At 38.9% G+C, this 12,875-nt stretch overlaps 1 protein-coding gene across 2 annotated transcripts in view; it reads left to right on the top strand.

Annotated features, from left to right (window-relative positions):
- BBOX1 (gamma-butyrobetaine hydroxylase 1) overlaps window positions 1–12,875 on the top strand; it is a 76,516-nt gene that overhangs the window by 49,123 nt on the left and 14,518 nt on the right. For both annotated transcript variants that reach the window (XM_027562795.1, XM_027562796.1), the window contains exon 5: window positions 8,662–8,767. In XM_027562795.1, coding sequence (XP_027418596.1) covers window positions 8,662–8,767 — 106 coding nt within the window. The remainder of the gene's footprint in view (window positions 1–8,661; window positions 8,768–12,875) is intronic.

Genomic DNA, 12,875 nt, shown 5'->3' with positions numbered 1-12,875 from the left:
TTGGTTTTGCCATATATCAAAATCTTAATTTGTTACTTTCTCTCCAGTACGTCTTATCTCTTCCCTCTTTTTGACATTTAAATTCTTCTCCCTTTCATCCTCTAGCTATCTAAAGGCATTATTTGTTATGCTTATTTGATCTTGCATTTCTTCTAATTTAGCCCTCCTTTTTTAAAAAAATTTTAATTTTTTTCCTTTCTGAGTATACTGCCCCATTTTTAGTTTCTAATTCTTATGTGAGTTATTCTTTCATGTAGTGTATCAGTTTTCTGGATTCATCAGAAGTAATTATATGTAGAAAACAAATTAGAAATAGGGATAATTATAATATTTTATGCTCATCTTTTGGGGTCATATCCTTCTGGTACATATTGTCTGTGGGTGTGCTATTTTGATTTATTCTTTCCCTTTAAAAAATAAATATGAAACTAAAACTTAATCATTTCTATGTTGCTCATTTTTATAAAAAATTTGTTTTCTTAACTGTTAAAAGGGTATATGATTCAGAAATCTTTTGTAATTTATGGTTTTATGCCAGATATCACAGTGATGTCTGATAATATTCTTTTTCTCCTTCTCCTAGTCCTTCTCTTTTGCTTTCATCCAGATCTTTGTCCTTTGTCCCTGTAATATTCAATTTAGGGTCTTTTTCTTGGAAGGGAGCTTTATCATGGAAGGGAGTTTGGTAAGTTTTTAGAGTTTATGGGGCCCAGACTATTCCAACTCCTTACCATAGACCTCCTGTATTAAGCCATACTGGAATGTGAAAAACCTCTCCCAGACTTAATTGGCATTCGCAAATTGCCCCACTGCACTTTCCAGTGAACATGTTTGTGATTTGGGAATTTTCCAAATCCATCAGATATCTAGAACCTTCTCTCTGCTTCCTCCTACACAATTGCTGATACCATGTATTATGGCTTTGGAGGGCCCATCTCTATACCCTAATAGAATGAGATTTTTTTGTAAGACTTTGCAGGGCTATAAGAGAATCAGAAATGTGAAAGGAAGCCAAGAACAGCCATGGAGCAAATCCTCTTGGTCCAGACCACTTGACATCCTCTCTTTCATCCTCTGATAGACCGTATTCTCTCCCTCCACTTCTCATAAGCTATTTTTTTCTGGCTGTGATGACCCTTATCAATTCAGTTCAATTGCTCAGTCATGTCCAACTCTTTGCAACCCCATAGACTGCAGCACGCCAGGCCTCCCTGTCCATCACCAACTCTTGGAGTTTACTCAAAGTCATCTCCATTGAGTCAGTGATCCCATCCAACCATCTCATCCTCTGTCATTCCCTTCTCCTCTCACCTTCAATCTTTCCCAGCATCAGGGTCTTTTAAAATGAGTCAGCTCTTCACATCAGGTGGCCAAAGTATTGGAGTTTCAGCTTCAACATCAGTCCTTCTAATGAACACCCAGGACTGATTTTCTTTAGGATGGACTGGTTGGATCTCCTTGCAGTCCAAGGGACTCTCAAGAGTCTTTTCCAACACCACAGTTCAAAAGCACCAATTCTTAGGTGCTTGGCTTTCTTGAGAGTTCAACTCTCACATCCATATATGACTACTGGAAAAACCATAGCCTTGATGAGATGGGCCTTTGTTGGCAAAGTAATGTCTCTGCTTTTTAATATGCTGTCTAGGTTGGTCATAACTTTCCTTCCAAGGAGTAAGCATCTTTTTATTTCATGGCTGCAGTCTCTATTTGCAGTGATTTTGGAGCCCAAAAAAGTAAAGTCTGACACTGTTTCCACTGTTTCTCCATCTATTTGCCATGAAGTAATGGGACCAGATGCCATGATCTTTGTTTTTTGACTGTTGAGCTTTAAGCCAACATTTTCCCTCTCCTCTTTCACTTTCATCAAGAGGCTCTTTAGTTCTGTCATCTGCATATCTGAGGTTATTGATATTTCTCCCAGCAATCTTGATTTCAGCTTGTGCTTCATCCAGCCCAGCATTTCTCATGATGTACTCTGCATATAAGTTAAATAAGCAGGGCGACTATATACAGCCTTGACGTACTCCTTTTCCTACTTGGAACCAGTCTGTTGTTCCATGTCCAGTTCTAACTGTTGCTTCCTGACCTGCATACAGGTTTCTCAAGAGGCAGGTCAGGTGGTCTGGTATGCCCATCTCTTTCAGAATTTTCCACAGTTTATGGTGATCCACACAGTCAAAGGCTTTGGCATAGTCAATAAAGCAGAAATAGATGTTTTCCTGGAACTTTCTTGCTTTTTCGATGATCCAGCAAATGGCAATTTGACCTGTGGTTCCTCTGCCTTTTCTAAAACCCAGCTTGAACATCTAGAAGTTCACATATTGTTGAAGCTTGGCTTGAAGGATTTTGAGCATTACTTTACTAGTGTGTGAGATGAGTGCAATTGTGCAGTAGTTTGAGCATTCTTTGGCATTGCCTTTCTTTGGGATTGGAATGAAAACTGACCGTTTCCAGTCCTGTGGCCACTGCTGAGTTTTCCAGATTTGCTGGCATATTGAGTGCAGCACTTTCACAGCATCATCTTTTAGGATTTGAAATAGCTCAACTGTAATTCCATCACCCCCACTAGCTTTGTTTATAGATGACCCTTATGCTTCTAGGTAAATCCTACCCGATCTTCATGTCTCTACTTGATGGTCATTTCTTTACTTTCATAACATCTTGTAAGTTAACTTTGGAAGATAAATCACACTAATTTGTCTTCCCCATAGACTATCAGTTTCATGAGGTACAAGTACCATGTCTACTCAATTCTACATCCTCAGTTCCTGGCCACTAGTATGTCCCTAAAAATAGTACTGGAAACATAAGTAACTAGAGGTCTAAAGAGTGACTACATCCAGGAAGTCACATGTGGAAATGTCACAAATATAGTTAGAAATAATAAGCAATAGGATATTCCTTTGGATGGTTGACTATACAACTTTTTAGTTTATTTTAGCTAGAAGAGCATTTTCCATGTTAAAATTTAAAAACAGAAACAATACATGACCATTATATTTTTGACCCAATGGGATATATAATGATGTTTCAAAAAGGGCATTCTTTCTTAATCTGACCAGAAGAACTTGCAGTATCAGAGGTTGTAGCTGCTAGGGACAATAAATCTAGGTGGCAGGTTTAGAACATCCTTTCATATAAGTACTACTTCAAAAAAGAAAGAGATTACAAATGAATTCAGCTTGATCTTCCAAGTATGAGCCACTAACCAAAAGAGTATAAATTCATCACCAAGAGTATAAAGAAAAAAGATCTATCAAAAGCTAAACTTCAGCATTCCATACATATTGAAGGATTCAAATTCATCACAAAACACTATTAATATTATGAAATACCATAGTATCTATGAATGGTCATTTAGATTAGGGTAAATCTAGTAAATTAGCACTCAAACCAATTCCATGAAATACTGTCTTAAAATCATGATTTTAATGTACAGAAGCTTTTAACAAACTCTTGAATAGATGAAAAATATAAGGGAAAGTTCTAATTACTAATAAATGTTTAGAATGACATGAACAGCTCAGTGAAAATACATAGGTTTATTTAATGTAGTCTTTGGCAAAAACTTCCCCAGTGGCTCAGATGGTAACGTGTCTGTCTATAATGCGGGAGACCTGGGTTCGATCCCTGGGTCAGGAAGATGCCCTGGAGAAGGAAATGGCAATCCACTCCAATACTATTGGCCTGGAAAATCCCATGGACAGAGGAGCTTGGTAGGCTACAATCCATGGGGTCGCAAAGAGTCGGACACGATTGAGCAACTTCACTTTCACTTTGGCAAAATCAGTATTATTCATTCAGTGACAATTACCTGCCCCAGGGCAATGCCAAGCAGGTCTATACCACTGGATACAGATGCTACACTGAGCCTGCTTCCCCAGCTTTAGAACAATCTGGTGCTCCACTTCTGTTGCATCATAACTCCTGATAATCTGCTTTAGTTGTTGCCTTACTTAGATCCGAAGAATATATCACTAATGAGAGGTGCATTTGTAAATACACCCTAATCTCACTAAGGCCCACAAGTGGGCTTTTAAAAAATGCTTTTTACATTGGCCAGTGCATCATGTTTGCATTTATTTCTGCTGTGTTTTATTGGAGATTTGGATTTGAAAAGGATAAGTGAAAACTTGGAGTCATAGACAATCAGCAGCAGCCTTCCTGGCGTGATTCATTTCTATAAGGAGGTCGAAAGGTAGATCAAATGACATTTCTAAGATTTTTCCAGACTTATGCTATAACTATTAAGAGAATGTTTTATTCTTGGAACTGGCAAACTCCTTTCCTGGGATTTATCATTATGTGTGAGTGTAGACTTTTAGGCTATACATCCCATACCGTGCCTAAGACACTTAAGGGCTAAAAAATGTTTATTATCCCCTGCCAGTTAGCTCAGAGGGCTGGAGAAGTGCTCTGAAGAGGCCAAGTCACAAGCCTCATCTCTGTGGAAGCCAGTTAGTGTCAAAGAAAAGCTCTGTTCCCTGGCTGAAGTTCACACCTTGAATCTCAGCCAGCTCTGGCCACAGAAAAACTTGGTTCCTCTACCCTTGATCATAGGAGCAATCAGGAAAGAGAATGTAGATGGATCAATGCAAAACCATCATCACTCTAGGGGAGAAAATCTAAATAAAGTCATTTCCTCCTGACAGTGTCAACAGCATCATCTTCTTAGAGGATCTTATGTCTTCTAAAACTCGATACAATTACTTTTTTTGTATCCTTAAATCCCTTACTACATGTTGGTTATTCTTGGAGTGCTGATGTTGACAATAGTCTGAATCTGTATTATATATGGGCCGTGGAATGACATGAACTTCATAGAGAACATGTATTTCTTGGCTATAGTCATGATGATATAATGGATTGCCTGACTCATACTTGAAATGAGCAGCAGCATGCTGTATATACCCTCTTTTCCTTTCACTAGGTTTCTTTCCAGTTCATGGCCACATGTAGATGACTCTTTAATCATTAATGAAAGATACACCAGGCTTTCCACCCTAAATTTAAATGAGAAAAAAAAAAAAAAGACCAAAATAGCTAATTTCATCCTCAATCTCAGAGAATGGGGAAGAAGCCCAACCTTTTCATTTCACATTTCCTTGCCTCAAATACCTCTCTCAGAAATTCACATTCTCCTTCCTTTATTTAATTCAGGCCTCTATGAAAAATTTCAGCTCTTTCTAGAGTACTTCCCAAAGCATCATTTCTACCATGATGTTCTTCTGGCCCCATTCTCTGTCTCCTTAACTTGCTTTATTTTCTTTGTAGCACTTATCTCTACCTGATATTAGATTTGGTAATTACTTGTTTGTCCTTTTTGTTCCCAGCTATATTTCTAATGCTAAAACAATACATGGAATCAAATATATTTGCTCAATATATAGTTATTGAAAATGATTTCATGACTATAAACATAAGGGCTTCCCTGGTGGCTTGGCTGGTAGAGAACCCACCTGCAATGCAGGAGACCAGGGTTCAGTCCCTGGGTTGGGAATATCCCCTGGAAAAGGGAATAGTTACCCACTCCAGTATTCTGGCCTGGAGAATTCCATGGACAGTATAGTCCATGGGGTCTCAAAGAGTCAGACAAGATTAATCAACTTTCAGTCACTCACTCATGAACATAGTATAATAGGTGGACATTGTAACAACAATAAAATGGCATGTGTATATGGTGACCAACTTTGGTTTATTTTGAGACACAGCTTCCTTCCAATTACCCATTGTTTCCATCTTCCAAGGAAAAGTTGCTCAACATCATTAGCCATTAGGATATTACAAAGCAAAACCATGAGCTACCACTTCACATCCTAAGATAGTTATAATAACTTAGTTTAAAAAAAAGAAAGAAAACAAGTAGAGTGAGGATGTGGAGACACTGGAACCGTCACACATTGCTGGTGATAATGTAAAATGGTTGAGCTGCTGTGGAAAACAATTTGGTGGTAGAACTGTACAAAAAAGGATCTTCACGACCCAGATAATCATGATGGTGTGATCACTCACCTAGAGCCAGACATCCTGGAATGTGAAGTCAAGTGGGCCTTAGAAAGCATCACTACGAACAAAGCTAGAGGAGGTGATGGAATTACAGTTGGGCTATTTCAAATCCTGAAAGATGATGCTGTGAAAGTGCTGCACTCAATATGCCAGCAAATTTGGAAAATTCAGCAGTGGCCACAGGACTGGAAAAGGTCAGTTTTCATTCCAATCCCAAAGAAAGGCAATGCCAAAGAATGCTCAAACTACCGCACAATTGCACTCATCTTACATGCCAATAAAGTAATGCTTAAAATTCTCCAAGCCAAAAAAAAAAATTCTGCAAGCCAGGCTTCAGCAATACATAAACCATGAACTTCCAGATGTTCAAGCTGGTTTTAGAAAAGGCAGAGGAACCAGAGATCAAATTGCCAACATCTGCTGGATCATGGAAAAAGCAAGAGAGTTCCAGGAAAACATCTATTTCTGCTTTATTGACTATGCCAAAGCCTTTGACTGTGTGGATCACAATAAACTGTGGAAAATTCTTCAAGAGATGGGAATACCAGACCACCTGACCCGCCTCTTGAGAAATCTGTATGCAGGTCAGGAAGCAACAGTTAGAACTGGACATGGAATAACACACTGGTTCCAAATAGGAAAAGGAGTACGTCAAGGCTGTATATTGTCACCCTGCTTATTTAACTTATATGCAGAGTACATCATGGGAAACACTGGGCTGGAAGAAGCACAAGCTAGAATCAAGATTGCCAGGAAAAAATATCAATAACCTCAGATATGCAGATGACACTACCCTTATGGCAGAAAGTGAAGAGGAACTAAAAAGCCTCTTGATGAAAGTGAAAGAGGAGAGTGAAAAAGTTGGCTTAAAGCTCAATATTCAGAAAACTAAGATCACGGCATGTGGTCCCATCACTTCATGGCAAATAGGTGGGGAAACAATGGAAACAGTGTCAGACTTTATTTTGGGGGGGCTCCAAAATCACTGCAGATGGTGATTGCAGCCATGAAATTGAAAGACGCTTACTCCTTGGAAGGAAAGTTATGACCAACCTAAATAGCCTATTAAAAAGCAGAGACATTATTTTGCCAACAAAGGTCCATCTAGTCAAGGCTATGGTTTTTCCAGTGGTCATGTATGGATGTGAGAGTTGGACTGTGAAGAAAGCTAGGCACCGAAGTATTGATGCTTTTGAACTGTGGTGTTGGAGAAAACCCTTGAGAGTCCCTTGGATTGCAAGGAGATCCAACCAGTCCATACCAAAGGAAATCAGTCCTGGGTGTTCATTAGAAGGACTGATGTTGAAGCTGAAACTCCAATACTTTGGCCACCTGATGCGAAGAGTTGACTCACTGGAAAGGATTGGGGGCAGGAGGAGAAGGGCTCAACAGAGTATGAGATGGCTGGGTAGCATCACCAACTCGATGGACATGAATTTGAGCGAACTCCGGGAGTTGATGATGGACAGGGAGGCCTGGTGTGCTGTGGTTCGTGGGGTGGCAAAGAGTTGAACACAACTTAGCGACTGAACTGAACTGAACAAAAACTTATAGATAGAATTATGATATAACCCCATAAATCTACTCCTTCATATCACCCCTCCACAAATTGAGAATAGTTATTCAAATAAATGCATGTACTTGAAAATCCACATATTCATACCAGGACTATTCACAGTAACCAAAGAGTTGAAACACCACAAATGTCAATCAAATAATGAATGAACACATTGTGATATATCCATACAACAGATGATTATTCAAGCATAAAAAAGAATGAAGTGCTGATACCTGCTACAACATAGATGAATCTCAGAAATATTATGTTAGGTGAAAAAAGCCAGGCACATGAGTCACATGTATGATTCTATTTATATTAAATATACAAAAGTAGTTAAATCCACAGAGATAGAAAGCAGGTGGGCATTTGCCAGAGACTGAGAAGAGGACAAAGTGGAAAGAAACTGCATAATGGGTAGTAGGTTTTAGTTTGGAGTGATGGAAATGTTTTGAAACTATATAAACAGAGGCATTTGTTACCAGCATTGTAAATGTTCTAATGCCACTGAATGTCAATGAAGTTTTCATTTTAAAATGGCCATTTCATATTCTGTAAATTTGGCCTCAATAATTCATTTTTGAAATGCATTAAGCTATTAAAAACATAACCTACAATCCCATATGCGTGTGTGCTTGCTCAGTCAGTCATGTCCAACTCTTTGTGACCCCATGGACTGTAGCTCGCCAGGCTCCTCTGTCCTTGGAATTTTCCAGGCAAGAATACTGGAGAGGGTTGTCATTTCCTCCTCCAGGGGCTCTTCCCGACCCAAGGATCAAACCCGTGTCTCCTGTGTCTCCTCCATTTGGCAGGAGGATTCTTTACCACTGAGCCACCTGGGAAGCCCACAATCTCATATACACCTCTTTATAAACTCTGTACTCTTTTTTTTGGAGAGGAGAAGTGAAATGAGAAGCTGATTCTGAGAAGGCTACTTTGGACAAAGAAAGGTCAGACTCTTTTCCTGGCTCATAGTCATTATGGTAATTATTTCATAAGATGAAGTTTCCATTTCTCCCGTGTCTCAAGTTCATTCTAACACATTTCCTCTGGCTAAGTGACAGACTGTTTAAACATATGTTTCTTGTATTTTACAGACATACCTGGCAAGTGCAAGACAAAATCGATGCAAACAATGTGGCTTACACAACTGGGAAGCTAAGCTTTCACACTGATTATCCAGCCCTCCATCATCCACCTGGGGTAAGGTGAGCCTCAACATGTTTTCCCCAAGGCAGGCCAAGGACTAGTATTCTGTATTTTGAGCCTAAAAACTTGTATGTTTCACTAGTTAATTTGTCTTAATGTAGATCTTTCTCCAAACACAATCCAAACTCACAAAATCTCTGTACCTAAATCTTGAACAGCCTCACATTCACAAGGGATAGAAGATTTCCATGTATTTTTTTTTTTTTTTTTACATTTCTTCATTTCTCCCTGGAAATAACTACTGGCACTTACTGCTTTGCCAAGACATTTTACCACAGCACTATATCTTGAGGTCTTTTTGAACATTTAACATTCCCTGGAGACCTGAAAGAGAAAATAAAACCAGGGAACACAATGTAGAGTTTTTCCCACAAAGTCACATGGCCACCATTCCTATCAGTTAACTACTGCAGTAAAAAAAAAATACAACAACAACAAATGAACAAACAAAACCACTCCATAACTTACCAGCTTAAAAGCACAGCCATTGACTATGGTTTTACAGTTTCGGCTATATTCAGCTAAGTAGTTCTGCTGCTGCTGAGTCTGCAAGGGACTGGTGGACCTAGGTGGTAGCTGAGATGACTTGTCCCTGCCCCATCTGATCTATCACTTCCCCACACACCAACACCCCCACCCGCACCCTGGCTGGCCCAGGCTTATGCCTGCTACATAGCAGGTAGCAGGGTCTCCAGAGAGCATGCTGAAACATACAAGGCCTCTTGAGACCCAGGCTAGCAATCAGCACAATGTCATCTCTGCCATGTTGTCATGCTTTTTTGGTCAAAGGTTTTAGCCCAGACTTAAGGGTTGAGGAAGTAGAGGCCACCCTTTGCGGGAGAAGCTGCAAATACATACCACAAAAGGGTGTGAATCCAAGAAGCAGAATAACTTTGGTTGTTTTGGGAAACCATCTACTCTCCCATCTATCCGATTCTTCATCAAGCAGGGAGATGTTCACCATGGAGCACAAATCCTCCAGATCTTCTGGAAGCCTCCCCGTGTACTACCTTGTTACAACAGTACCATTTTACTAAACAGCTGCATTTTCACAAAAGCATCATTTTGCTAAACCAAGAAATAAATGGTCAGAAAACTATCTTTGAAAAGAGATGTTGTTCCTATTTTTAGAGCTAAATGCAAACTAAATGAAATAGCCCCACAGAAATGTGTATCTTCAAAGATAAATGAAAGTGGAAATTTGGGGTAATTCTCTAGCTAACGAAGGTGAAATGGGGGAAATCAAAATCCATCTGTGTTTTTCATCATATTAACTGGACACACTTCTCCATGCCTTTGTTACCCATTGTCGTCATCAGTATTAACTAAGCTAGGCTAGTATTTTACTTCACCTGTTTCAAATTACTTTGTTGATTGTAAAATACCACATGATTTCTTTGAACTAAATGCGACAGTGAAATGACCCTCAATAGTCACCTTTTCAGGAAGGGGTTGAGGGGAAGACACACAATGTGATTTGTTTTAAATGTGGCCCAGAAATTTTCTAAAACCCTGGGGGTTAAAAGTCAAACTAATCATCTCAGTTCATTTGCCAAAGACAAGTTGGAGAAGTCAAAGGGAATAAAGTTCTTAAAATTAGACTAGAAAACTGGATTCTATTTGAAATTTTAAATTACCTGATCTTTTATGAATTTATGTTTTGTTTCAGGGTTAAAATTGAAAGCCTACAGAAAAGTGATCAAATGACTTCATAAACATTCCTGAAGTGTAAAGTTTGACATTTTCATAGTATATTATATTACACTTTCTGTATTTTATATTCTTTCATAGCATTTTTACTTATATTGCTTTATTTGATGCCTCTTAGCATTCCTTCAAGGTAAATAGAAGCAATCATGTCTTTTTATGTTAAATGAAGGTGCCCAGCATGGTTAAATACTTTCACAGGGTAATAGGGAACTTGAACTTGAAACAAGGCCTCCATCAAAATTTTTTACCACATCATAGGGATCATGAGTTGGACTTTCTAATTACCATTTCTATAACATGCTGACTATAGACATTGTCATACATTACAAACACATGAAATACAGGAATTGAATCTTTTACTTCCATATTATTTCAAAACTTAGCCCAGTACCTTAGATGTAATAAAGACTTAATAAATATGCTAAAAAGAAGTTTAAAATGCCACAAAGTTGTACCAATCTCTATCAGCAAGTGAAAGGTCCAAATCTAAATAAACTGATAGATTATTAAATAAAAAATGATTCCTGAAATGTCTAGATTCTAGTAAAATAATTATTGAAATTCAGGTACCTGCTTGTGCTATTAAGTTTCTACTTTGGAATTATTCAAAGGTTTTTGAACCAAAGTTTGAGTTCTTTTATAGCAAATAGAATAAACCAATATTCTTTTCAGTACAGATGAAATGATCTGGATAATGAGTTACCTGTTGAGAGTTCAGTTTGATCAATTTCAATCACATGGGGCAGGATAAGGAGACATATCTTTAATGAAACACAGATGTTGTTTCATTCACTGTCTCTGGGCCAGAAGTCACATGCTGCCATAAAGTAACATTTAAAAAGAAAATATTTTGGTTCTGAATGACTTACATGACATCAAATTTTGTGGGTTTTATACACACCAGGCATATATTTACCTTTTGAATGTGCAATGAAAGTGTTGTCTGGGTCCATCGTCTTTTTTCTTTCATAGGATTGCATTAAAATGTACATATACAAAAGAAGATTATTAGTTGCCCTTGCCATATGTAAAAGACATCAGTTGACCTTTGTTTTAAAGATTTATATTTAAAATATTCTGTGACTTCATTATGGCAGAGTCTAAAAAGGATTTGAAGAACACAGATTCTACCACAGACCAAGTTATGTTATTGCTTTGCCTTCTTGGAGTTTGAGAGGCTTGAGGTTGATATTTCCATTTCATCTTATTTTTAATCATGCTGCTTCACCCCTCATTGCCTTGGCAATGAGTCGATTTTCTACAATGACTTGGCCAGTTTATGCACACATTTTCAAGCTCAAAAAGAAGACATCAATTTAAGGATAAGCGATTATTCATTTAGGTCAGTTCTCTCATAATAGCAGAAAATGCTGCTGCTGCTGCTAAGTCACTTTAGTCGTGTCCGACTCTGTGCGACCCCATAGACGGCAGCCCACCAGGCTCCCCCGTCCCTGGGATTCTCCAGGGAAGAACACTGGAGTGGGTTGCCATTTCCTTCTCCAATGCATGAAAGTGAAAAGTGAAAGTGAAGTCTCTCAGTCGTGTCCAACCCTCAGCGACCCCATGGACTGCAGCCTACCAGGCTCCTCCATCCATGGGATTTTCCAGGCAGGAGTACTGGAGTGGGGTGCCATTGCCTTCTCCACAGAAAATGAGGTGTCATCAATCTAAAAATGGAAGTTTAAGTTTACAAAACACAACTCACACACCACACAATACTAAATTAGTAACAGTGCTGTAAAGGGACTTCTCCCTTCACAGGAAAGGAACTTGCTGTCTGAGGATTTAAAGCACAAAGGCCAAGGTTTGAACACTAGTTTTGCCATATATTAGCAGAGTTCTTACCAGCTGGCCAGTTTTACACCTGAGTGCTAGTTTCTTCCTCTACAGAATGGAGATGAAATGATCAAATTCTAAAGACTGTTGTAGGGAATGAATAAATATGCATTTGTTGTTCAGTCACTCCATCGTATTCAACTCTTTGAGACCCCAGGGACTGCAACACACCAGGCTTCCCTGGCCTTCACTATCTCCCAGAGTTTGCTCAAACTCATGTCCATTGAGTCAATGTTGCCATCCAACTATCTCATCCTCTGTCTCCTGCTTCTCCCCTAGCCCAACACCATAATTTAAGACCACATGTATATTATGTTTTAAATAGAACTTTTGTATGGTTTTGGAAGGAGGCAGGATTTCTCACAGCCACATGTTGGGAGAAGTCACATGTGGCCTCTTCAGACTGACACATTTGGTTTGTCTGAACACACATTCATTGTATATCTGTTACGGATGAGGCACTCTGCAGGAGTCAAAGGAGAGTGGGGAATGTTGTTTCTGCCCTCCAGGAGCTCACAGTTTACAAAGAGATGGACCAGAGGAGATTCTGTTCCAA

Source organism: Bos indicus x Bos taurus, chromosome 15 (genome assembly GCF_003369695.1).
Source record: "Bos indicus x Bos taurus breed Angus x Brahman F1 hybrid chromosome 15, Bos_hybrid_MaternalHap_v2.0, whole genome shotgun sequence".
Lineage (NCBI taxonomy): Eukaryota > Metazoa > Chordata > Mammalia > Artiodactyla > Bovidae > Bos > Bos indicus x Bos taurus.
This window is presented reverse-complemented; position numbering and strand designations above follow the sequence as displayed.